This window comes from Pongo pygmaeus, chromosome 3 (genome assembly GCF_028885625.2).
Source record: "Pongo pygmaeus isolate AG05252 chromosome 3, NHGRI_mPonPyg2-v2.0_pri, whole genome shotgun sequence".
NCBI lineage: Eukaryota > Metazoa > Chordata > Mammalia > Primates > Hominidae > Pongo > Pongo pygmaeus.
The window spans coordinates 39,117,413-39,143,901 of NC_072376.2; the positions used below are offsets into that span (position 1 = coordinate 39,117,413).

General features: G+C 41.1%; 1 protein-coding gene across 3 annotated transcripts in view; it reads left to right on the plus strand.

Moving 5' to 3' along the window:
• UBE2K (ubiquitin conjugating enzyme E2 K) overlaps positions 1–26,489 on the plus strand; it is an 86,509-nt gene that overhangs the window by 23,019 nt on the left and 37,001 nt on the right. For 2 of the 3 annotated variants that reach the window (XM_054485482.2, XM_054485481.2), the window contains 2 exons: positions 15,661–15,754; positions 23,967–24,025. In XM_054485482.2, the coding sequence (XP_054341457.1) occupies positions 15,661–15,754; positions 23,967–24,025 (153 nt within the window). The remainder of the gene's footprint in view (positions 1–15,660; positions 15,755–23,966; positions 24,026–26,489) is intronic. The other variant, XM_063664479.1, reaches the window with a different exon arrangement.

Genomic DNA, 26,489 nt, shown 5'->3' on the forward strand with positions numbered 1-26,489 from the left:
TGGTCTTAAGTGATCTTCCTACCTCAGTCTCCTGAGTAGCTGGGACTACAGGCACGTGCCACCATGCTCTGCTAATTTTCATATTTTTTTTGTAGAGATGGGGTTTCACCATGTTGCCCAGGCTGTTCTTGAACTCCTGGGCTCAAGCAATCTACCTGCCTCGGCCTCCCACAGTGCTGGGATTATAGGCATGAGACACCACACCCAGCCAACTTTTAACTTTTTATCAATAAAATTTTGAAGAGAAAAGTCGAAAGGACAGTACACTTGTATCCCCACTAGCTAAGATCATGTTGCTCTCATGAATATAATTCACTACCAAAAACTTGAGCATGCATCTCTTACAAATAATATTCTTTTGGTTGGGCATGGTGGCTCACTCTGGTAATCTTTGCACTTTAGGAGGCTGAGGCAGGAGGATAAGTTGAGCCCAGGAGTTTGAGACCAGTCTGGGCAACATGACAAAAGCCCATCTCGACAAAAAATAGAAAAAAATAGTTGGGTGTGGTGGCATGTGGCTGTGGTCCCAGCTAATTGGGCAGCCGAGGTCGGAGGATTGCTTGAGCCCAGTAGGTACAGTGCCATGATTATAGCTCACTGCAGCCTCTGCGATCCAGCCTGGGTGACAGAGTAAGACCCTGTCTCCAAAAAAAAAACCCAAACTTTTATTTTTCAGTTAACTTAAAAAAAAGTCTTATCTACGTAAAGTTCACAGATTGTATATAATTGTATTCTTGGGTCTTTTAAAATTTATGATTGTTAACCCCTCCACATACCTTTCTTTTTTTCTTATCTTATTAATACTGAAAATCCTGATGTCTGTCCTAGTTTAGGTGTAAAGGTTTGATTAGCTTCAGGTTAAACATTTTGGTAAGAAGACCCCAAGTGATGTTGTGTACTTCATATTGAATCATATTAGTACATGTGTAATATCAGATTGTCTTACTGTTAGTGATGCTTGGTCACTTGTTTAATCATTTGATTAAGGTGGGAACCACAAGATTTCTTTGTAAAGGTACATTTTATGCTCTTTGCAATTAGCAAGTAAATGATGGATCAATTGTTTGGCATCCTGGAAATAATCTTATTCCCAACATCCTTTTACCAGGTGCACTCACACATACACCCACTCTCACTCATGCTGGTACAGTTTAACCATGCCAGTTAATCTAACATGTTTATCTTTGGAATTTGGGAAGAAACCTGAGTACCTGGAGAAAACTCACAAAGACATGGGGAGAACATGCAAGCTGCACATAAGACAGCAGCCCGTGTGGGATTTTTTTTTCCTCATAAATGTTATAAGGAAATGATGTTATCCAAGGACCTGCTGTATTCTTTTTCTCTCTTTTTTTTTTTTTTGAGATGGAGTCTCCCTGTGTCACCCAAGCTGGAGTGCAGTGGCATGATCTCGGCTCACTGCAACCTCTGCCTCCCAGGTTCAAGTGATTCTCCTGCCTCAGCCCCCCAAGTATCTGGGATTACAGGCGCGCACCACCACACCTGGCTAATTTAGTAGAGATGGAATTTCACCATGTTGGCCAGGCTAGTCTCGAACTCCTGACCTCAGGTGATCCACTCGCCTCTCTTTTTTTTTTTTTGAGACCGTGTCTCACTCTGTCACCCAGACTGGAGTGCAGTGGTACAACTTCAGCTCACTGCACCCCCTGCCTTCCAGGCTCCAGGAATCCTCCCACCTCAGCCTCCTGAGTAGCTGGGACTACAGGTGTTTGCCACCACACCTAGATAATTTTTTTTTTTTTTTTTTTTTTTTTTTTAGTAGAGACAGGATTTCACCATGTTGCCCAGGCTGGTCTCGAACTAAGCTCAAGCAATCTACCTACCTCGACCTCCCAAAGTGCTGAGATTACATGCATGAGCCATTGTACCCAGCCCTGCTGTCTTCTCTTTTTTTTTCTTCAGACTGAGTCTCGCCCTGTTGCCCAGGCTAGAGTGCAGTGGCACAATCTCCGCTCACTGCAAGCTCTGCCTCCCGGGTTCATGCCATTCTCCTGCCTCAGCCTCCCGAGTAGCTGGGACTACAGGCATCCGCTACCACGCCCGGCTAATTTTTTGTATTTTTAGTAGAAACAGGGTTTCACTGTGTTAGCCAGGGTGGTCTCAATCTCCTGACCTCGTGATCCACCTGCCTCGGCCTCCCAAAGTGTTAGGATTACAGGCGTGAGCCACTGCACGCAGCCTGTCTGCTCTTAAAGAGATTAATAAGTTTGAGGGAAAACTCAGAATGTCCTTGTAATTTAAATTTTTGTTAAGGGAAAATAATAACATTTAAAATCATTGTTTCTCTGTGTTAATGATGGGTACTGTACAATCAATTTCCTTTTTTAAAAAATGTATTTATTTTTTGAGACAGAGTTTCTCTCTTGTTGCACAGGGTGGAGTGCAATGGCACAGTCTCGGCTTGTTGCCACCTCTGCCTCCCGGGTTCAAGCGATTCTCCTGCCTCAGCCTCCCAAGTAGCTGGGACTACAGGCACACACCACCACACCCATCTGGTTTTTTTGTATTTAGTAGAGATGGGATTTCACCATGTTGGTCAGGCTAGTCTCGAACTCCTGACCTCAGGTGATCCACCTGCCTCGGCCTCCCAAAGTGCTGGGATTACAGGCATGAGCCACCATGCCCAGTCCTTTTTTAATTTTTTTTTTTTTAATTGTCACCAGGCTGGAGTATGGTGGCACAATCATGGCTTACTGCAACCTCGAACTCCTGGGCTCAAGTGATCCTCCAACCTCAGCCTCCCAAGTAGCTGAGACTATAGGCACGCACCACCACACCTGGCTAATTTTTGTGTTTTTTTTGTAGAGGTGGGGTTTTGCTGTGTTGACTAGGCTAGTCTCAAACTCCTGGGGTGAATCCTCCTGCCTCAGCTTCCCAAAGTGCTGGGATTACAGATATTAACCACTGCACCCGGCCCAAACTGTATTTTTTTGTCTTCTAGTACACCTTGTAATTTTTTGTTGAAAGCCGGACATGGGCCAGGCATGGTGGCTCATGTCTGTAATCCTAGCACTTTGGGAGGCTGAGGCAGGTGGATTGCTTGAGTTCAGGAGTTCAAAGCCAGCCTGGGCAACATGGTAAAACCCCGTCTCTGCAAAAAAAAAAAAAAAAAAAAAACAACAAAAATTAACTAGGCATGGTAGTGCATGCCTGTAGGCCCAGCTACTTGGAGGAGCTGAGGCAGGAGGATCACTTTAGCCCTGGAGGCAAAAGTTGCAATGAGCTGAGATGGCACCACTGCCCTTCAGCCTGGGGGACAGAGTGAGACCCTGTTTCAAAAAAAAAAAAGTGCTGGGCATGTTTTACTAGGTAAAAGTGACTGAGATAAATAAGCCTTTAGTGTGGGGCATTAAAGTTTATCTGACTTAGGATTGGGCTGTGTTTTGTATTAACATTTGTTGGAGCTGTAGGTGTGAGAACTAATATTTCCTCCAGTGTTCTTATTTTTGTTTCCTTTGTTGTCTTGGGGTTCCTTAGAGACTTCTTAAATAAGATCTGAGACATGCAGTTATATTTTTTCTTTCTTAGTTTTTTAATTCCTTGCAAGTATTGCACAAATGCAGTTCTTTGAGTAACGTCCTGTTGTTATACAAAAGCCTTCTTGGCCAGGCATGGTGGCTGACAACTGTAATCCCAGCACTGTGGGAATCCAAGGCAGACAGATTGCTTTAGCCCAAGAATTCAAGATTTGTAGACAAATAGAGACATGGCGAAACTGTCTCTACAGAAAATACAAATATTAACCAGGCGTGGTGTCATGCACCTGTACTCACAGCTACTCAGGAGACTGAGGTAGGATCACCTGAACCCGGGAGGCAGTTTGCAGTGAGCCATGATCATGCCACTGCACTCCAGCGTGGGTGACAGAGCAAGACCCTGTCTCAAAAAAAAAAAAAAAAAAAACCTCTTGATAGTAAGGTTTAAGGTTTCAGTATTCTGTTGTAGTCTTTTAGTGATTCTGTGTACCTGGGCTGTGATATTCACAGTTGTTTCTCAGTTCACACTTCCTCCTTAGTTGAGATTGGAAGGCTGGGATTGGGTTTTTCAGTTCCCTCAGGTCAGTTAGCTCTGATAAAACTCCAGTTGGTTAACCTCTGGTGAAATCTTTTCTCTTGAAGGCAGGCCTTTTTAAGAACAGATTACTTTGGAATTACTTCAGAATGACTACTTTCCCCCTTCCCTCTGCCAGAAGCATGCAGGGAATTTTCTTCCATCCTCACTGTGAGAACCTCCTGCATTCAAGTGACCCTCCTGCTTCAGCCTCCTGAGTATCTGGGACTACAGGTGCACACCACCATACCTGGCTAATTTTTGTATTTTTAGTAGAGACCAGGTTTTGCCATGTTGCCCAGGTTGGTCTCGAACTCCTGGGCTCAAGCAGTCTGTCTACCTTGGCCTTCCAAAATGTTGGGATTACAGGCATGTACCACCGCACTTGGCCTTTTTTTTTAATAGTATTGTAAATATTTGGGTTTTTAAAATAAAACAAATTTATTCTCAGAGTTCTGGAAGCTAGAAGTTGGAAATCAAGGTGTCAGCAGGGTCAGATTGCCTCTGAAACCTCTGGGGAATCCTTCCTTGCCTCTTCCTAGTTTCTGTTGGTTTGCCAGCATTTTTGGTGTTCCTTGGCTTGTAGATGCATCACCCCAATAATTTCTCTTTATGTGGCATCCTCCTTGTGTGTCTGTCTTAACATGTTGACCAGGCTGGTCTCGAACTCCTGACCTCAGGTGATCTACCCACCTCGGCCTCCCAAAGTGCTGGGATTACAGGCGTGAGCCATCGTGCCTGGCCTGTTTTTATTTTTTAACTTTCTGTTAAAATTTTTAAACTTGTACTGAAGTTGAGAAAATAGAATAATAGATATCATCACCCAGTTTCTTTTTCTTTTTTCTTTTTCTTTTTTTTAGAGACGGAGATCTCACTTTGCTGCCTAGGCTGGTCTTGAACTCCTGGGCTCAAACAATCCTCCTGCCTCAGTCTCCCAAAGTGCTGGGATTACAGGTGTGAGCCACCACTTCTGGCCTCCACTTTCTGTAATTGTCAACATGTGGCTAGTTTTGTCTGTGAGATTCCCACTCCCTTCTAGATTATTTTGCTGTTTGTTTGTTTTTTGAGATGGAGTCTCGCTGTCTCCCAGGCTGGAGTGCAATGGTGCGATCTGGGCTTACTGCAACCTCTGCCTCCTGGGCTCAGACGATTCTCCTCCCTCAGCCTCCTGAGTAGCTGGGACTACAGGCGTGCACCACCACACCTGGCTAATTTTTTGTGTTTTTAGTGGAGACAGGGTTTCACCATGTTGGTTAGGCTGGTCTCAAACTCTTGACCTCAGGTAATCCACCCGCCTCGGCCTCCCAAAGTGTTAGGATTACCAGCGTGAGCCACTGTGCCTGTCCCCTTCTAGATTATTTTGAAACAAATCTTCTGAGTTATTTTGCAGCAAACCCCAGAATTCTGTCATTGTACAGTGAATAATTCATTGTGGATCTTTAACATACAAGGACATTTTTATGAAACCCAATCAAGTGTCTTATGTCCAACAAAAGAAATGCTAATTTTTAAATATGTAATGACACAGTACATGCTCAGGTTCCCTTGACTTCTGACTTATCTTTTTAATGGTTATTCTTCTTAATGGTTGTAATCATTTAGTTTACTTTCTAGTCCTTTTATGTCACAAGCAGTCTTAGAGTACAAATGTTGTATCACATACAGAGGATTGCATTGTGTAGGAAAAACATGGACAACAAAGACTGAATTGAAAAGGTGATACTGGAGAGTAGGACTTGATGTGAAGAAGTTTGAGGAGTAGCTTTGACTGTTTTTCTTTTCTCTTTAATGATCTTAAAGGTTTCTTATGGGGGGAGCGCTGAGACAGGATACACCCCAGTCACCCAGGCAGGAGTGCCAGTGGCAAGACCACGGCTCACTGCAGCCTGGGATTCCTGGGCTCAGGTGATTTTCCCACCTCAGCCTCCCGCATTGCTGGGACTATGGCCACGCACCACCACACCCACACTTACCTAATTTTTTTGTAGAGACAGGGTTTCACCATGTTGTCTGGACTGATCTTTTTTTTTTTTTTTTTTCTTTTCCGTAAGGATAGAGATGGGCTGGTCTTGAACTCCTGGGTTCAAATGATCAGCCCACCTCCACCACCCAAAGAGCTGGGATTACAGGTGTGAGCCACCATGCCTGGCCTAATTTTAGGATTGAAGTATATAAATTCTAAAAGTTGAGTAAGTGTATAATAAAAACTGAGTGATAAAGTATTGTGTCATAGTGTAAATGGCAGTGTTTTTTTCTTATTGGCGTACATTGAGATGTCCTCTAACTGAAATCTTAGAAGTGAGCCGGGTGCAGTGGCTCACGCCTATAATCCCAGCACTTTGGGAGGCTGAGGCAGGCAGATCATAAGGTCAGGAGTTCGAGACCAGCCTGGCCAATGTGGTGAAACCCTGTGTCTACTAAAAAATATGTAAGAAATTAGCCAGGTGTGGTGGTGCGCGCCTGTAGTCCGAGCTACTCAGGAGGTTGAAGCAGGAGAATCGCTTCAACCCGGGTGGTGGAGGTTGCAGTGAGCCAAGATTGCCCCCCCTGCATTTCATCCTGGGCGACAGAGCAAGACACCATCTCAAAAAAAAAGAAATAAGTGAAAGAAAAGCTCTATCTTGACTCCTGAATCAGTTTTAAAACCTGGCTTCACTGATTATTAGCTTTGTGACTTTGTTGCCTCAGCTTCCTTATTGGTAAGCACATAAGTTTAAGATTGAGTTATTACATATACATCAGTTAAAATATTGCCTGTAAATTATATATAAATATTGAGCTGGAAGTGGTGGTTTACGCCTCTAATCCCAACAGTTTGGGAGACTGAGGCGGGAGAATTGCTTGAGTGCAGAAGTTTGAGGCTGCAGTGAGCTATGATTGTACCACTGTACCTCCTGCCTGGATGATAAAGCGATGTATTAGGTATTATTATTGATCGTTCAGCAACATTACCCACTGTTTCCTTGAAATATTATTCCTGTAGTGTCAGTGATATCAGACTATCCAAATGTCTTTTTCTTCCTTTTTTCTTTACTTTCGTTGCTTTTCCCTTTCCCTCCCCTTCCTTCTGCCTTTACTTTTTTCCTTTTTTCTTTTTTCTTTTGAGACAGAGTCTCGCTCTGTGCCCTGGGTGGAGTGCAGTTGCACGATCCAGGCTCGCTGCAAGCTCCGCCTCCTGGATTCACGCCATTCTCCTGCCTCAGCCTCCTGTGTAGCTGGGACTATAGGCGCCTGCCACCACGCCCGGCTAGTAGTTTGTTTTTGTTTTTTTTGTTTTTTGTATTTTTAGTAGAGACGGGGTTTCACCGTGTTAGCCAGGATGGTCTCCATCTTTTGACCTCGTGATCCACCCGCCTCGGCCTCCCAAAGTGCTGGGATTACAGGCGTGAGCCACCGCGCACAGCCCCCAACCTTTTTTTTTTTTTTTTTTTTAAGAAAGAGTCTTACTTTGTCACCCAAGCTGGAGTACAGTGCTTCCGTCTCGGCTCACTGCTCCCTCCGCGTCTCGGATTCAAGCGGTTCTCCTGCCTCAGCCTCCAGAATAGCTGGGATTACAGGCACGCACCACCATGCCCCCAGCTAATTTTTGTATTTTTAGTAGAAACGGGGTTTCACCTTGTTGGCTAGGCTAGTCTTGAACTCTTGACCTTAGATGATCCGCCCACCTTGGCCTCTCAAAGTACTGGTATTACAGGCGTGAGCCATGGCGCCCGGTCTTTCCTATCTTTCTGACTGTATCTTCAGATCACTCCTGAAGCAGAGACCTGAATTTTCATTTATCTACTTGGTTCTTTGGATTTTCACAGATACCTTGTATCCAACATGTCTCAAACTGATTTTTCCCCTCCTCCTCAAACCCTGACTTCTCAATTCTTTGTTTCCTTATCTTTGTTTATTATACTGTCATCCACCCAGCAAAAAATCCCCTCCTCTAAGATAATACGCTTTTAGTTAGTGACTAAGTCCTTTAAATTTTACTTCCTGTCTGCCTTAATTCATCTACTTCTTTTCATTGCACTGGACTTCATTGGCATCTCTCACTGGATTCCTAAGTATTCTCTCTAATCCCCTTCCAACCATTTCCCCCTACTCCAGCCAGGTGATCTCTAAAAGACCCAGATCTGATTGTTATAACACTTCAAATTTTTATTATTCTTCATGACCGTGAATAATCTGGCTTTTGACTACTTCTCCTGCCTCATTTCGTCATTTTCATTCTTTGTATTGTAGTCACATTGGCGGCATTTCAGTTCCTAAACCTGTCAAGTCCTCGTTTGCCTCCATTTTGCACAGCGTGTACGCTCTGCCTTAAGTGCTGGCTTTTCCTAAAGTTAAGTCTTTTAAAACTAGTTTCCTCAAGCAAGCTTCCTCTTACTTTCTAGATTTTCTCTCTGCTAAATGTTCTTCATAGTATCCTGTACTTCATTTAAAAATTATATAATTAGTTGTTCAGTACCTTAGAATGAAATAACTGTTGATACAGGGTAGAGAAAATTTCTAGTTGATCATTATACTACCAGTATCTGTTATAATGCCTTGCAGATAGCAAGTACTTAGTAAATATTCATGGAATTGATAAATTCAGACTTGAATTACTCTTCATTGTAGATTGAGTAAAGTTTGACAGAAGTCCAGAACTTAAATTTTTTTTTTAAGAGGTGGAGTCTCACTCTGTCACATAGGCTGGTGTGGAGTGGCACAATCATAGCTTACTGCACCCTTGACCTCTTGGGCTCAAGTGATTCTCCCACCTCAGCTTCCTGAATAGCTGGGATTACAGGCACACGTTTTTTTTTTGTTTTGTTTTGTTTTGTTTCCCACGCTGTAGAGATGGGAGTTTCACTGTGTGGCCCAGGCTGGTCTTAAACTCCTGGGCTCAAGTGATCCTCCCTCCTTTGCCCCGCAAAGTGTTGGGATTACAAGTGTGATTTAAAAAATGCTAGCTGCAGCCTGGTGTGGTGGCTCACGCCTGTAATCCCAGCACTTTGGGAGGCTGAGGCCGGTAGATCACTTGAGGTCAGGAGTTCGAGACCAGCCTGGCCAACATGGTGAAACCCCATCTCTACTAAAAATTCAGCAATTAGCCAGGCATGGTGGCGGGCGCCTGTAATTGCAGCTACTCAGGAGGCTAAGGCAGAAGAATCGCTTGAGCCCCCAAGAGGTGGAGGTTGCAGTGAGCTGAGATCGTGCCACTGCACTCCAGCCTGGGCAACAGAGTGAGACTCCGTCTCAAAAAATAATAATAATTGCTAGCTGCTATAGCTTCTTTTTTTTTTTTTTTTTTTTTTTTGAGACAGAGTCTCACTCTGTCATCCGGTGGAGTGCAGTGGCGAGATCTCTGCTCACTGCAACCTCCGCCTCTCGGGTTCAAGCAGTTCTCCTGCCTTAGAATTTCAAGTAGCTGGGATTTACAGGAGTGTGCCATTATGTCCAGTCTCTTGTACTATTTTTATCTTTTATTTTCAAGACAGAGTCTTGCTTTTTCGCCCAGGCTAGAGTGCAGTGGCGCGATCTCAACTCACTGCAACCTCTGCCTCTCAGGTTCAAGCGATTCTCCTGCCTCAGCTGGTCTTGAACTCCTGACCTCAGGTGATCCGCCTGCCTCAGCCTCCCAAAGTGCTGGGATTACAGGCATGAGCCACGGCGCCCGGCCATTTTGTACTCTTTTCAATGTGGATACCAGAAAATTTTAAATTTACATATGTGGCTTACATTATATTGTATTGGATACTGCTAGTCTAGAACTTGTTTTTGGTAAGGATCATACATGTGTCTCCATGGCTTCAGTTTTTCATTATTCTCCCAATCCCTTTGTTTTCATGTCACTTCTGCTTTGGGACTGTTATGTGCCATAAGCTTTAGAAAACACGGTGGCTCACACCTGTAATCCCAGCACTTTGGGAAGCCAAGGCAGGTGGATCACCGGAGGTCAGGAGTTCGAGACCACCCTGGCCAACATGGTGAAACCTTGTCTTTATTACAAATACAAAAAAATTAGCCAGGCGTGGTGGCGGGCGCCTGTAATCCCAGCTACTTGGGAGGCTGAGGCAGGAGAATTCCTTGAACCCAGGAGGCAGAAGTTGCAGTGAGCTGGGCGACACAGCAAGACTCCATCTCAAAAAAAAAAAAAATTTAACTGCCTAGAAGGTAGAAATCGAGTTTATTTCTTAGGCCTTTGAATAATAGGGGAAAGATAAGTCATTTATATTAAATTTTGAGAAAATAATGGCAACTGTTAAGCTTTTAAAGTATTATTTCCAACAAATTAGGAAGAACTAAATTTCACTTTTAGATGCATGATAATGATGAGCAGGGCTCCTAAAACAGTTGTGGCTTGACTAGGAAACAAATAATAATTTCTTTATATCAATGAGAATTACTTGTAACTTTAGGGGGCATTTAGAATTATATTTGTCTTATTTGAGATTTGGATTTAAATTTTATTTTAGAGCATTTTTTAAAAATAAATAGAAGTGAGGCTAATATTGTTAATTATTCTTTTTTAAAAATACAGTATTTGCTTTGGGTTAAAATTTTCTGCCCCAACATCATTATCAACAGTCAGCATATTACAGTGATAAATTTAGCATTTACTGTGTGGCAGGCATTGTTCTATATACTTTATTCGTTAAATTCACCAGCGAACCCTATGAGGAACTATCTTATCCTTAGTTGACAGAGGATGAAACTGGAGTACAAAGTAGTTAATTAACTTGTTCATAGCTAGTACGTTTTAAAAAGATTAAACAATAATATACTTTGTATTTAGTCCTTAAATGATAAAATCTTCCAGTGTTTAGTTTTTCCCACTAGAATGTAAGCTCCAAGTGGGCAGGGACTTAGGTTTTGTTCACTAACATTTGAGATAGCATATACTAGACCCTAGTCATTATTTGAAAGAATATTTACAGTGATGACGGTAACAATGACAATATCATTTCACTGAGAGGTGGCCTTGGAAATATATTAGAACTGCTTTGAGTTCTTCACTATTGGTTGTTGACAATAATGTTTTTTTTTTAATCTCATTCAAATTAGCTTCAACGTTATGTGCTATTTTGCATGCTTCATGTATATCTTAATAAAATAGTTGATTTGAAAATTGCTAACTTCTATAGCTTCTTCCTTTTTTTTTTTTTTTTTTGGTGACAGAGTCTTGCTTTGTAGCCCAGGCTGGAGTGCAGTGGTGTGATCTTGGTTCACTGCAACCTCTGCCTCCCAGGTTCAAGCAATTCTCATGCCTCAGCCTCCTGAGTAGCTGGGATTACAGACATGTGCTACCATGCCCAATTAATTTTTGTATTTGTAGTAGAGACAGGGCTTTGCCATATGGGCCAGGCTGGTTTCAAGTTTCTTGCCTCAAATGATTCATCTGCCTCGGCCTCCCAAAGTGCTGGAATTACAGGGGTGAAACACCCTGCCTGGCCTGGCTGCTATAGCTTCTATATATCTCTATTCCTTTTGTGCATTAGAAATGCCTTGAAGCCCCCAGGGAACATCAGGAAAAAAAAAAAAAAAAAAACTACCAGAGGTCCCGCTGTGTGTTTAGCTGAGTTGGGAGAAGAAAGTTTAGAAAAGCAATCTTTAACCTATCCTCATGAAAAATTTACAGTGATAACACAGTTCTTCAGAATTTCACCCAAAAGCTTCAGCTGTCTTGGTTGTTGCAGTCATTGAAGTGAATAACACATTATTTTGTTATTTATTTTTAGATATTACATTTTTTTCTTAGACTGTGGAAACAGAACTGTGAAATTAATTTTGTAAAATCGGGCTTTAATTTTTTTTTTTTTTTTTTGAGACAGAATCTCGGTCTGTCACCCAGGCTGTATGCAGTGGTACAATCTCGGCTCACTGCAGCCTCCACCTCCCAAGTTCAAGCCATTCTTCTGCCTTAGTCTCCTGAGTAGCTGGGACTACAGGTGCCTGTCAGCACACCTGGCTAATTTTTGTATTTTTAGTAGAGATGGGGTTTCACCATGTTGGCCAAGCTAGTCTCGAACTCCTGACCTCAAATGATCCACCCGCCTTGGCCTCCCAAAGTGTTGGGATTGCAGTCGTGAGCCACTGCACCCAGCCAAATTAAAGGTTTTATAGTTAATGTTGTTAGGGAAAGGGGAACTATGCTGCTTATTTCTATCCAAGAAACTTAATTCTGAAAGTATTCTCATTTTACAGTAATAAAATTGAGAGTTAGGTGTTAAGTGGTATACCTGAATGAATATCACAAGTAAGCGACTAGGATTCAGCCCACATATGTCTTACTCCAAAGGCCATGACTTTTGTAATACTGTCATCTTTCACCATTCTCCATGTCTTATAGTTCCTGACTCTTAAAGTAAGACTTTAAGTTCACTTGTGGGAGCAGTGGGATTGGAGTTTTAGATTGTGAAATAACTGGATGTTTGAATTAAACTGTGGTGGTATAAAGAATAATTGTTGCTTGATGGAAAATTGAGCTGTGAAAAATTTTTGGCTTAACTTTGTTTTCTTTTTATCTTTAGTTATGTGCAAATAAAGACCCTACTCTAAACCCTATAGAATGTGTTTTTTTGGTTTGTTTTTTGTTTTTGTTTTTGTTTTTTTTGCTTTTTAAGACACGGTGTTACCCAAGCTGGAGTGCAGTGGCGAAATCTCAGCTCACTCCAACCTCCACACCCTGGGTTCAAACGATTCTCATGCCTCAACTTCCCAAGTAGCAGGGATTGCAGGCACACACCATCACGCCCGGCTAATTTTTCCGGATTTCACCATGTTGGCCTCAAACTCTTGACTCAGTGATCTGCCTTGGCCTCCCAAACTGTTGGGATTACAGGCACGAGCCACCGCACACACCTGACCAGAATGCTTTTTCGTAATGTAATTCATCATGATGATGGTATTTTCTTGAGCTTATTTAGTACGTTTTTTCATACAATAATAATGTTCTTTCTATAGTGTGAAAAAAAGAGCAATTTTTTTCTGACTTATAATTTGGGGGCTGGACGCGGTGGCTCACACCTGTAATCCCAGCACTTTTGGAGGCCAAGGCAGGAGGCCAAAGCTGGTGGATCACTTGAGCCCAGGAGTTCAAGACCAGCCTGAGCAACATGGCAAAACCCCCTCTCTACTAAAAATTTAAAAATTTAGCCAGGCATGGTGGTGCACACCTGTAGTCCCAGCGACTGGTTAGGCCGAGGTGGGAGAATCACCTGAGCTTGGGATGTTGAGGTGCAGTGAGCTGAGATTGCACTGCTGCATTCCAGCCAGGGTGATGGGAGTGAGACCGTGTCTTAAACAAATAATAATAATTTGGGGGTGATGTAGACAGAAATAAGGACAGAGGTATGAAAAGGAATAATTATTTGGCATTTTACTAGCCAGAGATTTGGGCAGTCCCAAAAAGCAGCTTTTCTAATCTCCCTCTCCTTTCCCAAAAAACTTTAATCAGATCCTTTAGTATCCTAACATCTTTGGGTTATTTACATACTACTTTTTGGAGGGGGAATTGTGGAAAGCTATCGAGATCTTTGAAAGCATTGATGATTAGCAAGATGATTATTCCTGTAAGAAGCCTTAAGAGGAGAAATGTGAGTGTTAGTTAACACTGGCTTCTTGAATTGGTCAGTGAAAGTTGGATGCCTCCAATTTTCTTTTTAACATTATGCATAGATACTAGACAACTTTTTTTTTTTTTGAGATGGAGTCTCGCTTTTTCACCCAGGCCATAGTGCAGTGGCACGATCTCGGCTCACTGCAACCTCCGCCTCCCTGGTTCAAGCGATTCTCCTGCCTCAGCTTCCCGAGTAGCTGGGGGACTACAGGTGTGCACCACCACGCCCAACTAAATTTTTGTTTTTTTGAGACAGAGTCTCATTCTGTCACCCAGGCTGGAGTGCAGTGGCGTGATCTCAGCTCACTGCAAGCTCCGCCTCCCGGGTTCACACCATTCTTCTGCCTCAGCCTCCCAAGTAGCTGGGACTGCAGGCGCCTGCCACCACGCCCAGCTAATTTTTTTGTATTTTTAGTAGAGTCAGGGTTTCACCGTGTTATCCAGGATGGTCTCAATCTCCTGACCTCGTGATCTGCCCACCTCAGCCTCCCAAAGTGCTGGGATTACAGGTGTGAGCCACCGCGCCCGGCCATGAAAGTGTTTTTACTGTTGCTAAAATGTACATTTTCTCCTCTACCACAAATACCAAAGTTGTTAATGATTTTTTAGGGCATAAGAAGTAGTTTCTTATTGTACATATTTATAGTTAAATTTAGTTTTTGGATAAAAAATATTTTCAGAGAAATGCAGAAAAACAGTACTAATTAGAAGGTAAGTTTTTAAATCCTGTGTTTTTATTAAAAAACAGGATTAATTAGGAGTGATGTGAACTTTGAAAAATATGAGTTTTAAGTCATGTATTGTTTATGAACTAAACGTTCTGTACTAAAAAATATTTAACATAGAAAAAGAGTAAAAATTGTGTCTTTTTTTGGGTTGGAGGAGGAAGCCAAAGACAGTAATTCTTACACTGTTTCATCTAGTAATCAAGTTTAAGAAAGTCAGTCTAAAAGCAAAAAACTTCACTTTTGAAACCTTGAGTGAGGCTTTGTTTCATAAGAGTAGATATGTTGTGTCAATCAGGTAACAATATGGAATTCTAACCAAAAAAATGAAGATATAGGCCGGGCACGGTGCCTCACGTCTATAATCCCAGCACTTTGGGAGGCCAAGGCGGGCAGATCACGAGGTCAGGAGTTCGAGACAAGCCTGGCCAACATGGCAAAACCCCATCTCGACTAAAAATAACAAAAATTAGCTGAGCATGGTAGTGGGTGCCTGTAATCCCAGCTACTCAGGAGGCTGAAGCAGGAGAGTCGCTTGAACCCAGGAGGTGGAGGTTGCAGTGAGCCGAGATGGTGAGATGGTGCCATCGCACTCTAGCCTGGGCAACAAGAGCCAAGACTCCGTCTAAAAAAAAAAAGGAAGATGTAACTTGTTCTTTAGGGATTTTGGTTTAAAAAATCGAGAGGATTTACTATATTTTTAACATAGGTTTGAGAATATAAGCGGAGAGCCCATTTGCTGGCAGGCACTTATGAATGTTAATGTGAATCCCACTGGATGGTTTTCTGAATCATTTAAGGTTATCATGGCTCTGAGAATGGACTGTCGTAAGGTTAAGAGACGCAGTAATGCTATAGATAAGAAAGTACTTGGAGTAGTTTAAAGTGCAAAATAAGTCAATGTAGATAAATTTAAAGCGTTCATCTGTGGATGATTAGATTTATCACTTTGGACCTGATATACATGGAATTGGCAAACATAAAATAGGTTTTATACTATTTTTCTCTAATAACATTCCTAGAAAGTCAAGAAGCCATTGTATTGTTGTTCATAGTGGTGTTATTTCATTTAAAACATTGAAGTTAAAATTTATTAGTTTGTTTTAAATATTCTTAAAACTGGATAATTAAGTCCTAGAAAAGCCCAGACTTATTTTACTAGAGCAGATAATCAAGCTTATGAAAGAGGGGGTTTCAAGATTTTTTATAGGTAATACTTTAGGCGTTTTTCTTGCTGACGTAACTAACATTTATTTTCTGTTTATTTTTAAGACGAGCAAAAATCAAATTAAAGTAGATCTTGTAGATGAGAATTTTACAGAATTAAGAGGAGAAATAGCAGGACCTCCAGACACACCATATGAAGGCAAGTACTTTTTTCTGTATCAAAATATTGTGCGTATTAGAACTTGTCTGAAACATTTAATCAGAATAATCTTAAACATCTATAAATTATATGGAGGGTAACTTCATTTGGTTTAGATAAACAGCAATTTAAAAAATACTAAATTTAGATACTGAATATAGACTGGTATTTCTTACTGAATTTTAGCTAATTTTTTTCTTTCCATAAAACAGTTTTAGCAGAGCTTTGTTACAGGTATTATTGGTTAGAATTTAATAGAATAAAAGATCTGGCATGGTAAACCTCTAAATTATATGGACTGTAGACACTCAGTTACCCTTCATATGGTATCTAAAACAGACCTTGCCTTAAATATCTCACTGGTAAAATGTTGCTTTTGTTTTTAAAGTTCTTTCTGTCATTTAGCATTTCATTCACTCATACAGGCTGTAGTCCAAATGTTTATTTTCTTTATTCAGGAAAGCTTTTAGTGATGATTTCAAGACATAGGAGGTGGCTTTGCTGAACTTGGTGTTCACAAATTAAGTCTGTAACTACTTTAGACCATGGAATTGGGTGGTAAGATACAGAAATAAACTTTATAGCATTTTACTTTCTTATTAGGTGAGTCTTCATTAATTAATATTATTGTAAATTTGGGTTACATAGCATATAACCAAGGCTCTTGCATTAATAACTATTCAAATATTTGTTTATTAGAAAACATATAACAGAATATATGGTAACCCTAATTATACTGTCTTTACATGTATTTTCTCATTTAATCCTTTCAGCAAATCTTACTAGGTAAATAGAACGATTGCTGTTTCATAGATGAAGAAACAAGTTAAGAGAAGTAGCTTGTTTAAGGTCAACCATCTAAATAGCACAACTGATAGCTTTTGCCTTCAAAGCCTGTGCTTTTAATCACTTTATGTAAATCAGAATTGACTTAATATTGGAAGTGGTGGTGATGTCTATTTTGTTTTATCTATTTTTTTATATGCAAAGTTTTACTGTTACCCAAGCTGGAGAGCAGTGGCATGGTCATAGCTCATTATAAATTTGAATTCCTAGGCTCAAGTAATCCTCCAGCTTCCTCAGTAGCTAGTACTACAGGTACATGCCACCATATCCAGTTAAATACTTTGTGTGTGTTTTTCGATGTTCATATTTTGTTTGTTTTTTGAGACTGAGTCTCTCTGTCACCCAGCCTGGAGTGTGGTGGTGAAATCTTGGCTCACTGCATCCTCCGCCTCCCAGAATCGAGTGATTCTCCTGCCTTAGCCTCCTGAGTAGCTGGGATTACAGGCGCACCACCATGCCGGCTAATTTTTGTATTTTTAGTAGAGACGGGGTTTCACAATAACGGCCAGGCTGGTCTTGAACTTCTGACATCAGGTGATCGGCCTGCCTTGGCCTCCCAAAGTGTTAGGATTACAGGCGTGAGCCACCAATCCCTGCCACCAGCTAAATACTTTTGAGTGGTTCTATAATTCTGTAATGAACAGTTACCCAAAACACTTCTTTTTTTTTGAGATGGAGTCTTGCTCTGTTGCCCAGCCTGGAGTGCAGTGGCGCGATCTCGGCTCACTGCAAGCTCTGCCTCCTAGATTCACGCCATTCTCCTGCCTCAGCCTCCCGAACAGCTGGGACTACAGCCACCATGCCCGGCTAATTTTTTTTGTATTTTTTTAGTAGAGACAGTGTTTCACCGTGTTAGCCAGGATGGTCTCGATCTCCTGACCTCGTGATCTGCCAGCCTTGGCCTCCCAAAGTGCTGGGGTTACAGGTGTGAGCCACCATGCCCGGCTACCCAAAACACTTTTTAAAAATCTAATATTCTTGAATATTTTCCTGTTTTTAATCCAGATTTTTTAAGACCCTAGAATGTCTTTAGCATATTATACCAATTCTGTTTATTCATTTTTTTCTTTTTTTTTGGAGACAGAGTCTCGCTCTGTCTCTCACGCTGGAGTACAGTGGTATGATCTTGGCTCACTGCAACCTCCGCCTCCCGGGTTCAAGCAATTCTCCTGCCTCAGCCTCCCGAGTAGCTGGTACTACAGGCGCCCGCCACTATGCCCGGCTAATTTTTGTATTTTTAGTAGAGGCGGGGTTTCACCATATTGGCCAGGCTTGTCTTGAACTCCTGACCTTGTGATCTGCCCACTTCGGCCTCCTAAAGTGCTGGGATTACAGACGTGAGCCACCGCACCCAGCCCATTTTTTTCTTTCTTTATTGGAGAGATGGCATCTTGCCAAGTTACCGAGGCTGGTCTCAAACCCCTGGCCTCAAACAATCCTCTTGCCTTGGTGTCCCAAAGTCTTGGGATTCTAGGCAGGAGCCATTGTGCCCAACCTTGTACCAATTCTTAAGTGATAAAATTTTTATTTTTTGTTTTATAGTTCATACGAGCCATTTCTAGATATTTAATTTTTTATGCTGTTTATCGAGTGCTTCCTATCTGCTTGGCTTGGTCTGGCCGTTTTCATGGATGCTGTTTCATTTAGTCCTTTTTGCAATCATTAAATGTAGAGGAGACCTTTAGTTATCTTTAAAAAATCAGGTGCTTGTCCTAATAGCAGATGTTTTTATATAATAATATACTAGCTGCTTCTTGAAGTCAGACCTTATAGTTATTCCTGAATTTTTTTTTAGGTTGTTTTGAAGTATTTTTGGAAGATAGTAGGGCAATGACATTATTCTAGAGGTCTGCCAGCAAAGTTTTAAATTTTTTCATTGACTTTTATAAACAATGCACTTCCTGAGCTAAGTTAGATAGAAGCAATATTTAATAGGTAGATTAATTTTTTTTAATTGGATAATGTATACTTATATACATTAAGATATATTAAGATACATTAATTAGCCGGACGAGGTGGCGGGCGCCTGTGGTCCCAGCTACTTGGGAGGCTGAGGCAGGAGAATGGCGTGACCCCCAGGGGCTGGAGACTGCAGTGAGCCCACATCGTGCTGCTGCACTCCAGCCCGGGCGACAGCGAGACTCCGTCTCAAAAAAAAAAAAAAAAAAAGATACATTAAGATATATTCTTATGGCCGGGTGCGGTGGCTCACACCTGTAATCCCAGCACTTTGGGAGGCTGAGGCGGGCAGATCACGAGGTCAGGAGATGGAGACCATCCTGGCTAACGCGGTGAAACCCCGTCTCTACTAAAAATACAAAAAAATTAGCCAGGCGTGATGGCGGGTGCAGTCCCAGCTACTCGGGAGGCTGAGGCAGGAGAATGGTGTGAACCCGGGAGGCGGAGCTTGCAGTGAGCCAAGATTGTGCCACTGCACTCCAGCCTGGGCAACAGAGTAAGACTCCGTCTAAAAAAAAAAAAAAAAAAAAAAGATATATTCTTTATTGGTTAGAAACAAGTTTGGTCATTTTTTTTCCTTTTCTTTTTCCCGATACCGAGAATGGGGCCAAAAGTTTGGTCATTTAAAAGTGCTTATATCTGCCTGGGCGGGGTGGCTGATGCCTGTAATCCCAGCACTTTGGGAGGCTGAAGCAGGTGGATCACGAGGTCAGGAGTTCAAGACCAGCCTGACCAATGTGGTGAAACTCCATCTCTACTAAAAATACAAAAATTAGCTGGTGCGGTGGCATGCACCTATAATCCCAGCTACTCAGGAGGCTGAGGGAGGAGAATCCCTTGAACCCATGAGACGGAGGTTGCAGTGAGCTGAGATCGCACCACTGCACTCCACCCTGGGCGACAGAGGGAGACTGCGTCTCAAAAAAAAAAAAAAAGTGCTTATTTCTGCTGCTGCTGATGCTGCTGCTGCTAAATGAATATTTTGATAAGATTAGATTTAATATGCTTTTTATATATTTGAGGTAGAGTAACTTGAATTCTGTTATTTTATATAAAACTGTTGAGAGAAGTTCATTTTGTTAAGGAAAAGCACCATTCAAGGGCATAAACTTTAATGCTTTTTCTTTTAAATGTGACGATAGGTTAAATGTTTATTGCAAGGATGTTGCAGTTTTTTGAGTTTTTAAAAATCTAAACTTAAATGCTAAAGCAAAAGTTTACATGTGGAATGTTAAGCAATTTATAACCATTATTAAGTTATGAAGCAGCTCTTTTTATAGTATTTAAAGAATCGGATTGTGAAGTAGAATACTCACGGGAAAATGGCATATTGTGGATGTTACTTAACTCAATTTTCTTCACTTCTTTTGCCTTAATAATTCAGTGACAAAGGAACAGTTTAGTTCTTGAGCTTTTCTTCCTAAAATTTATTTTAGGTTTATGGAATCATTGTTGACAGCTTAAAAATTCTCATTCCTTCCTCATCTCCTTTTTGGGTTAAGTTAAATTTAAAGATTGTTAATTTTTAATATTAAAAGCTATTCAAGAAGTTAATGTTGTAAAGTAAAAACTATTATAATATGAATAATATAGTTATCATAAAGATTCCTTAGTTGTATTACCCTGATCAAATAATGCTATGATTAATGCTAAGTGGTCATATATTGAAAGTTGTCAGAGCATGTAACATAAGGGATAGAAGTAAGATTTTAGAGACTCTCGAGTCCAGCATTATTTATATAAATATCTCTGGGCCCTCACACTGCGCCTAAGAGATTATTTTGGCCATTAACAAAGAACTTTGTATGATGGGTTATAGAGATGGTTTAATCTGGAGTTTAATCAGAAAAAAAAATAATTCTTAGGAAGGAAAAAGAAAAGCCTATGTAGTGCTGAAGCCAAATTTATTATAACTATATTTGAAGCTGGTATTTCTAATTCTGGGTATAGACAGTTATTGTCACAAAATTTCTTCAGGTACCCTTCTCTTAACTGTCAGTTTTTTTTTTCTTTCCACTATTTTTCTTTAAATTTCATTATTGTTACATGTTCTGTGATTCAGGCATTTAGTTCAACTCATGCATGAATCACTATGGGATTCTATTAAAAAGAACTAGCAGCTGGGCGTAACGGCTCATGCCTGTAATCCCACTACTTTGGGAGGCTGAGGCGGGTAGATTATTTGAGGTCAGGAGTTCGAGACCAGCTTAGCTAGCATGGTGAGACCCCCCATCTCTACTTAAAAAAATTAAAAAATTAGCCAGGCATGGTGGCGTGCACCTGTAGTCCCAGCTACCCAGGAGGCTGAGGTAGGAGAATTGCTGAAACTGGGAGGGGAGGTTGCAGTGATCCAAGATCGCACCATTGCACTCAGTCTGGGCAACAGAGTGAGAATCCGCCTCAAATAAAAAATGGCAGGAAGAGAGGCCAGGCGCAATGGCTTATGCCTGTAATCCCAGCACTTTGGGAGGCTGAGGCGGGTGGATCACCTGAGGCCAGAAGTTCAAGACCAGCCTGACCAACATGGTGAAACCCCATCTCTACTAAAAATACAAAAATTAGCTGGGCATTTTGGTGGGCACCTGTAATCCCAGTTACTCAGGAGACTGAGGCATGAGAATTGCTGGAACCTGAAAGGTAGAGGTTGCAGTGAGCCAAGATTGTGCCACTGCACTCCAGCCTGAGCGACAGAACGAGACCCTGTCTCAGAAAAAAAAAAAAAAAAAGAGAAGGATTCGAAACAAAAAGGGCTTGAAGAAAGTAGTACCACTTTTATTTTTTCCTCAGATTCATAGTCATCCATCCATTCATAACAATGGAGGAGTGAGGAGATATATTTGAGAGAGTCTAGAATATACTGAAGAAAGTCTCTTGTTTGACTTTTTAAAGAGCTGAGTGTATAGAATTTTGAAGATAATGTTCCTAGCACACAGTTTTTTATTTTACTTTTTATTACAGGGAATTTCAGATATATAAAAAAGAATAGGCTGGGCGCAGTGGCTAACACCTGTAATCCCAGCACTTTGGGAGGCCGAGGCGGGTGGATCACGAGGTCAGGAGATTGAGACCATCCTGGCTAACACGGTGAAACACTGTCTCTACTAAAAATACAAAAAAATTAGCCGGGCATGGTGACGGGCGCCTGTAGTCCCAGCTACTCGGGAGGCTGAGGCAGGAGAATGGCGTAAACCTGGGAGGCGGAGCTTGCAGTGAGCCGAGATCACCCCACTGCACTCCAGTCTGGGCGACAGAGTGAGACTCCATCTCAAAAAAAAAAAGAATATAATGAAACCTCTTCAGCCAGCTTTAATAACTATCAGCTCATGGCCATCTTTGATCTAATTTATTCTTTGATTATCTTGAAACAAAATCTCATAGTCTTATATATATAAATATTTCAATAGAACGGTTTTATTTACTGTATTTTGTAATAGTATTCTATGTTATTAATCTTAGAGTTAAGAGTTGAATCCAGCCTCTCATCCAGTGTAAGACTTACCCATTCAGTGTTTTCTTTTCTTTTCTTTTTTCTGTTCTGTTCTGTTTATTTGAGATAGATTCTCACTGTGTCACGTAGGCTGGAGTGCAGTGGTGCGAACTTGGCTCACTGCAATATCCACCTCCTGGGTTCATGCGATTCTTGTGCCTCAACCTCCTGAGTAGCTGGGATCATAGGCACATCCCACAATACCCGGCTAATTTTTGTATTTTTAGTAGAGATGGGGTTTCGCCATGTTTGCCAGGCTGGTCTTGAACTCCTGGCCTCAAGTGATCTGCCCACCTCAGCCTCCCTAAGTGCTGGGATTACAGGCATGAGCCATTGCACACAGCCCAGAGTTTCTTAAGAGGCAGTTATCCTTTCCTTGGGTACCCCAGTTGTGAGAAGCTAGATTGTGAAGTGGCACAATCTGGGCTCACTGCAAGCTCCGCCTTCCAGGTTCACACCATTCTTCTGCCTCAGCCTCCCGAGTAGCTGGGACTGCAGGCGTCCGCCACCATGCCCGGCTAATTTTTTGTGCTTTTAGTAGAGACGGGGTTTTACCGTGTTAGCCAGGATGGTCTCGACCTCCTGACCTCGTGATCCACCCACCTCAGCCTCCCAAAGTGCTGGTATTACATGCGTGAACCACCACACTGAGCCTAGATAAGCTTTTTAAAAATGCTGTATAACTGCTAGTTGCTCAAGATAACTTCAAAACAAAACAAAAAGTTGCCTTCTATTTGTATATTACTGGTTAGAAAAGCTCCTTGGTAAAGTTTTGCATTTTATATACCCATTTAAAGGAATGATTTGGGCCGGGCACGGTGGCTCACGCCTGTAATACCAGCACTTTGGGAGGTCGAGGCGGGTGGATCACGAGGTCAGGAGATCGAGACCATCCTGGCTAACACGGTGAAACTCCGTCTCTACTAAAAACACAAAACAATTAGCCAGACGTGGTGGTGGGCGCCTGTAGTCTCAGCTACTTGGGAGGCTGAGGCAGGAGAATGGCGTGAACCCAGGAGGTGGAGCTTGAAGTGAGCCGAGATCACGCCACTTCACTCCAGCCTGGGCAACAGAGCGAGACTCTGTCTCAATAAATAAATAAATAAATAAATAAATAAATAAAGGAATGTTTGTCTTTATGTCTGTCTCTCTTGTTGAATTTTGCTTAAAAAATAAAAAATATATTTAAAGTTTTTTATATTAAAATAGAGACAAGGACTTGCTATATTGACCAGGCTGTACTCAAACTCCTGGCCTAGCTTTAAGCAGTCCTGCCACCTCGGCCTCCCAAAGTGTTGGGATTACAGGCATTAGCCATGGACCCAGCTTGTTTTTATTAGGCTGGTGCAAAAGTAATTGCAGTTTAACTGCACAAATAAAATGTTAACAAATAAGTATTGACATTTAATTTAGGGCACAAATGAAAAGATTGGGGCCGTATTTCATTTGGGAGAACCAGCTAGAAGTAGAATTTTGTTTATGGCATAATCTCTGTCCTTTGTATCATTTGTACTTTTATACCTCCTTGCCTTCTTTCTTTTTTTTTTCTGACCCTTTTGTTGTTGTTGTTATTTAGCAGTTCTTAACAGGATGGATTAGAGGACACAGTGGGAGATTAGAACTCTAATAGTTAATTGTCCTGATGAAATGTTGGCATTGCATTGTCTGGATTAAATGTATTTATCTCTAGCCTTGTTACTCACTGATAAACTAATATAGTTGTATGAAGTGGATATTCTGTATGCTTTAAACAACCTTTAAATTAAAAATTAGTGCTTTTGATTACTTTCTGGATTTCAACTTTAAAATGAATTTTTATAATTGAATATAAAATAGCTGCTCTGAAAAGTTCATCAGTATATTTGTCTTATGTATTTGAATTGAGCAGCATTCTTAACTTTGTTTTCCCCATTTTTTTAGGAGGAAGATATCAACTAGAGATAAAAATACCAGAAACCTACCCATTTAATCCCCCTAAGGTATTGTAAGCCTATTTTTGTGTATGAACTTATAAAATATTTTATATTTCTGACCTCATTTTATTAATATATATTTTAGGGCTTATTAAAGTCACAGCTTTATGAGTTGCTTACTGTGTAAACTTGATGTGGACAGGATTTTAGATAATGGCAGATGGCTTGCTTCTGAAATTAGAATGAAAAGCAAACTTACCCAAAAGCAGCCAGTAATGGCTCAAAACTGGAATAGGATGTACATCTGACAATGGCTCATATACTAGATCTAGAAATACGTGGCAGTGTTCCCAAATTTAGAGAGCCCTTTTACACATAGACAGAGGTTCTTACTTGACTCAAAGAAGTATGTGTTTTAGGAGAGTACCTTCCACATTCAGTCATTATTTGAGTACTTTGTGCCAAGAAATATAGCAGTAACTAAGACTTATACTGTTCCTGCTTTCGTAGAGCTCACATTATAGTGGGGAAAAAAAAACTGAGCATGGAATTGCAACTGTGATAAATGTTGGAAGGGAGAATGGAATACCCTAAGATCATGTATAACAGGGGGACCCAACCTAAACTTATTTTTGGATTGAACCACTTCATGTCTCTGCTTTTACTGTCATCAGCACTTTAAGCATTCAGCTTTATTCGCTATTTTGTCTATTATTTAATCACCCTTCCATCTTTTCCATTTCTACTCATTCTCTGCATTGTTGGTCTAGAAATCTTCCTAGAGTGCAGTTTTGATCATGCTGCTTTTCTTTCCCTGAATAAAGTCTAAACTCCATGGCTTGGCACTTAAAACCTAGAACCTGACCCCAATCTTGTTTCCCACTCTAATCTTCTACCACTTCCACCCACAATGTGGGTCTCATTTTCCATCTTAGATTGTTTATTTATAGATAATGCTTATTCTTCCACAGCTTTCTATCAGTTTCGCTTAAATCTTTGTCCCTATTATTTAAAATTCTGGTTTTCTATGAGGCCCGAGTATCACTTTCTTCATTAAGCTGAGTTCGTCAAATGTTTCTACCTCTCCTCTCTTAATAGCATTTTATACAATTTATATAGTGGCAACACAAATATAGTTCCAACTCATGTATTATTTTGGATATGTATCTTTTTCTAGCTTTTATGTTCCTGAGTCAAGGACCATGTCTTATACACCTATATGTTCTCAGTAGTTCCCAATAGTATAGTGTCCCTTGAGCATATGATAGCAGTCACTCAGAACGTTCTAGAATTTGTTCATTCAACTTATTGGTTGTTCCAGTTTAAGAATAGATATGATAATGGAAGTTCCAGGGTGATTTTGGCTCACTTAGCATTATGGGCTGCCTATTAGTCTATTGTTTATGTACATCTATTTTCTGATAAGCCTGGTCGATTTTTTTATTATGATAAAATATGCATGACATAAAATTTACCATTGTAATCATTTTTATGTGTACAGTTCAGTGGCAGTATATTTACCTTGTTGTTTAACCTTTACCATTATCTGTCTGTAGAACTTTCTCACCTTCCCAAACTGAAACTTCGTACCCATTAAGCAATAACTCCCCGTTATTCCCCGCTCCCAGCTTCTGGTAACCACTGTTTCTGTTTCTCTGAGTTTGATTAATTCAGAAACCTCATGTAAGTGGAATCATAAAATGTCATTTTGTGTCTGGCTTATATCACCTAACATAATGTCATCAAGGTTCATTCATGTTAAAGCATGTGTCAGAATTTCTTTGTTTTTAAGGCTGAATAATACTCCATGATAAGTATAGACCATATTTTGTTTTCTTATTCAGCTGTTAATGGATATTTGGATTTTGTTTGTTTGTTTTTTGTTTTTTTGAGATAGAGTCTTGCTCTGTCGCCCAGGCGGGAGTGCAGTGGCGCAATCTCAGCTCACTGCAAGCTCTGCCTCCCGGGTTCACGCCATTCTACTGCCTCAGCCTCCCAAGTAGCTGGGATTACAGGCGTCTGCTACCTCGCCCGGCTAATTTGTTTTTTGTTTTTTTTGTTTGTTTGTTTTCTTTTGATTTTTTGAGATGGAGTCTCGCTCTGTCACCCAGGCTGGAGTACAGTGGCGCGATCTTGGCTCACTGCAAGCTCCGCCTCCCGGGTTCACGCCATTCTCCTGCCTCAGCCTCCCGAGTAGCTGGGACTACAGGCACCCGCCACCACACCTGGCTAATTTTTTGTGTTGTTTTTTAGTCGAGACGGGGTTTCATCGTATTAGCCGGGATGGTCTTGATCTCCTGACCTCGTGATCCGCCCACCTCAGCCTCCCAAAATGCTGTGGGGATTACAGGCATGAGCCACTGTGCCTGGCCTTGGATTTTGTTTTATTTTGTTTTTTGTTTTTTTCATGGAAATAAGGAGAAAGGAAGAAAAGAGCTCTTAGAGAAACCGTTCTCTATTTTACTATTTACTATACATAGTAAAATAATACGTTTACTATTAATAAAAAAAGTTTACTTTTATTATTAAA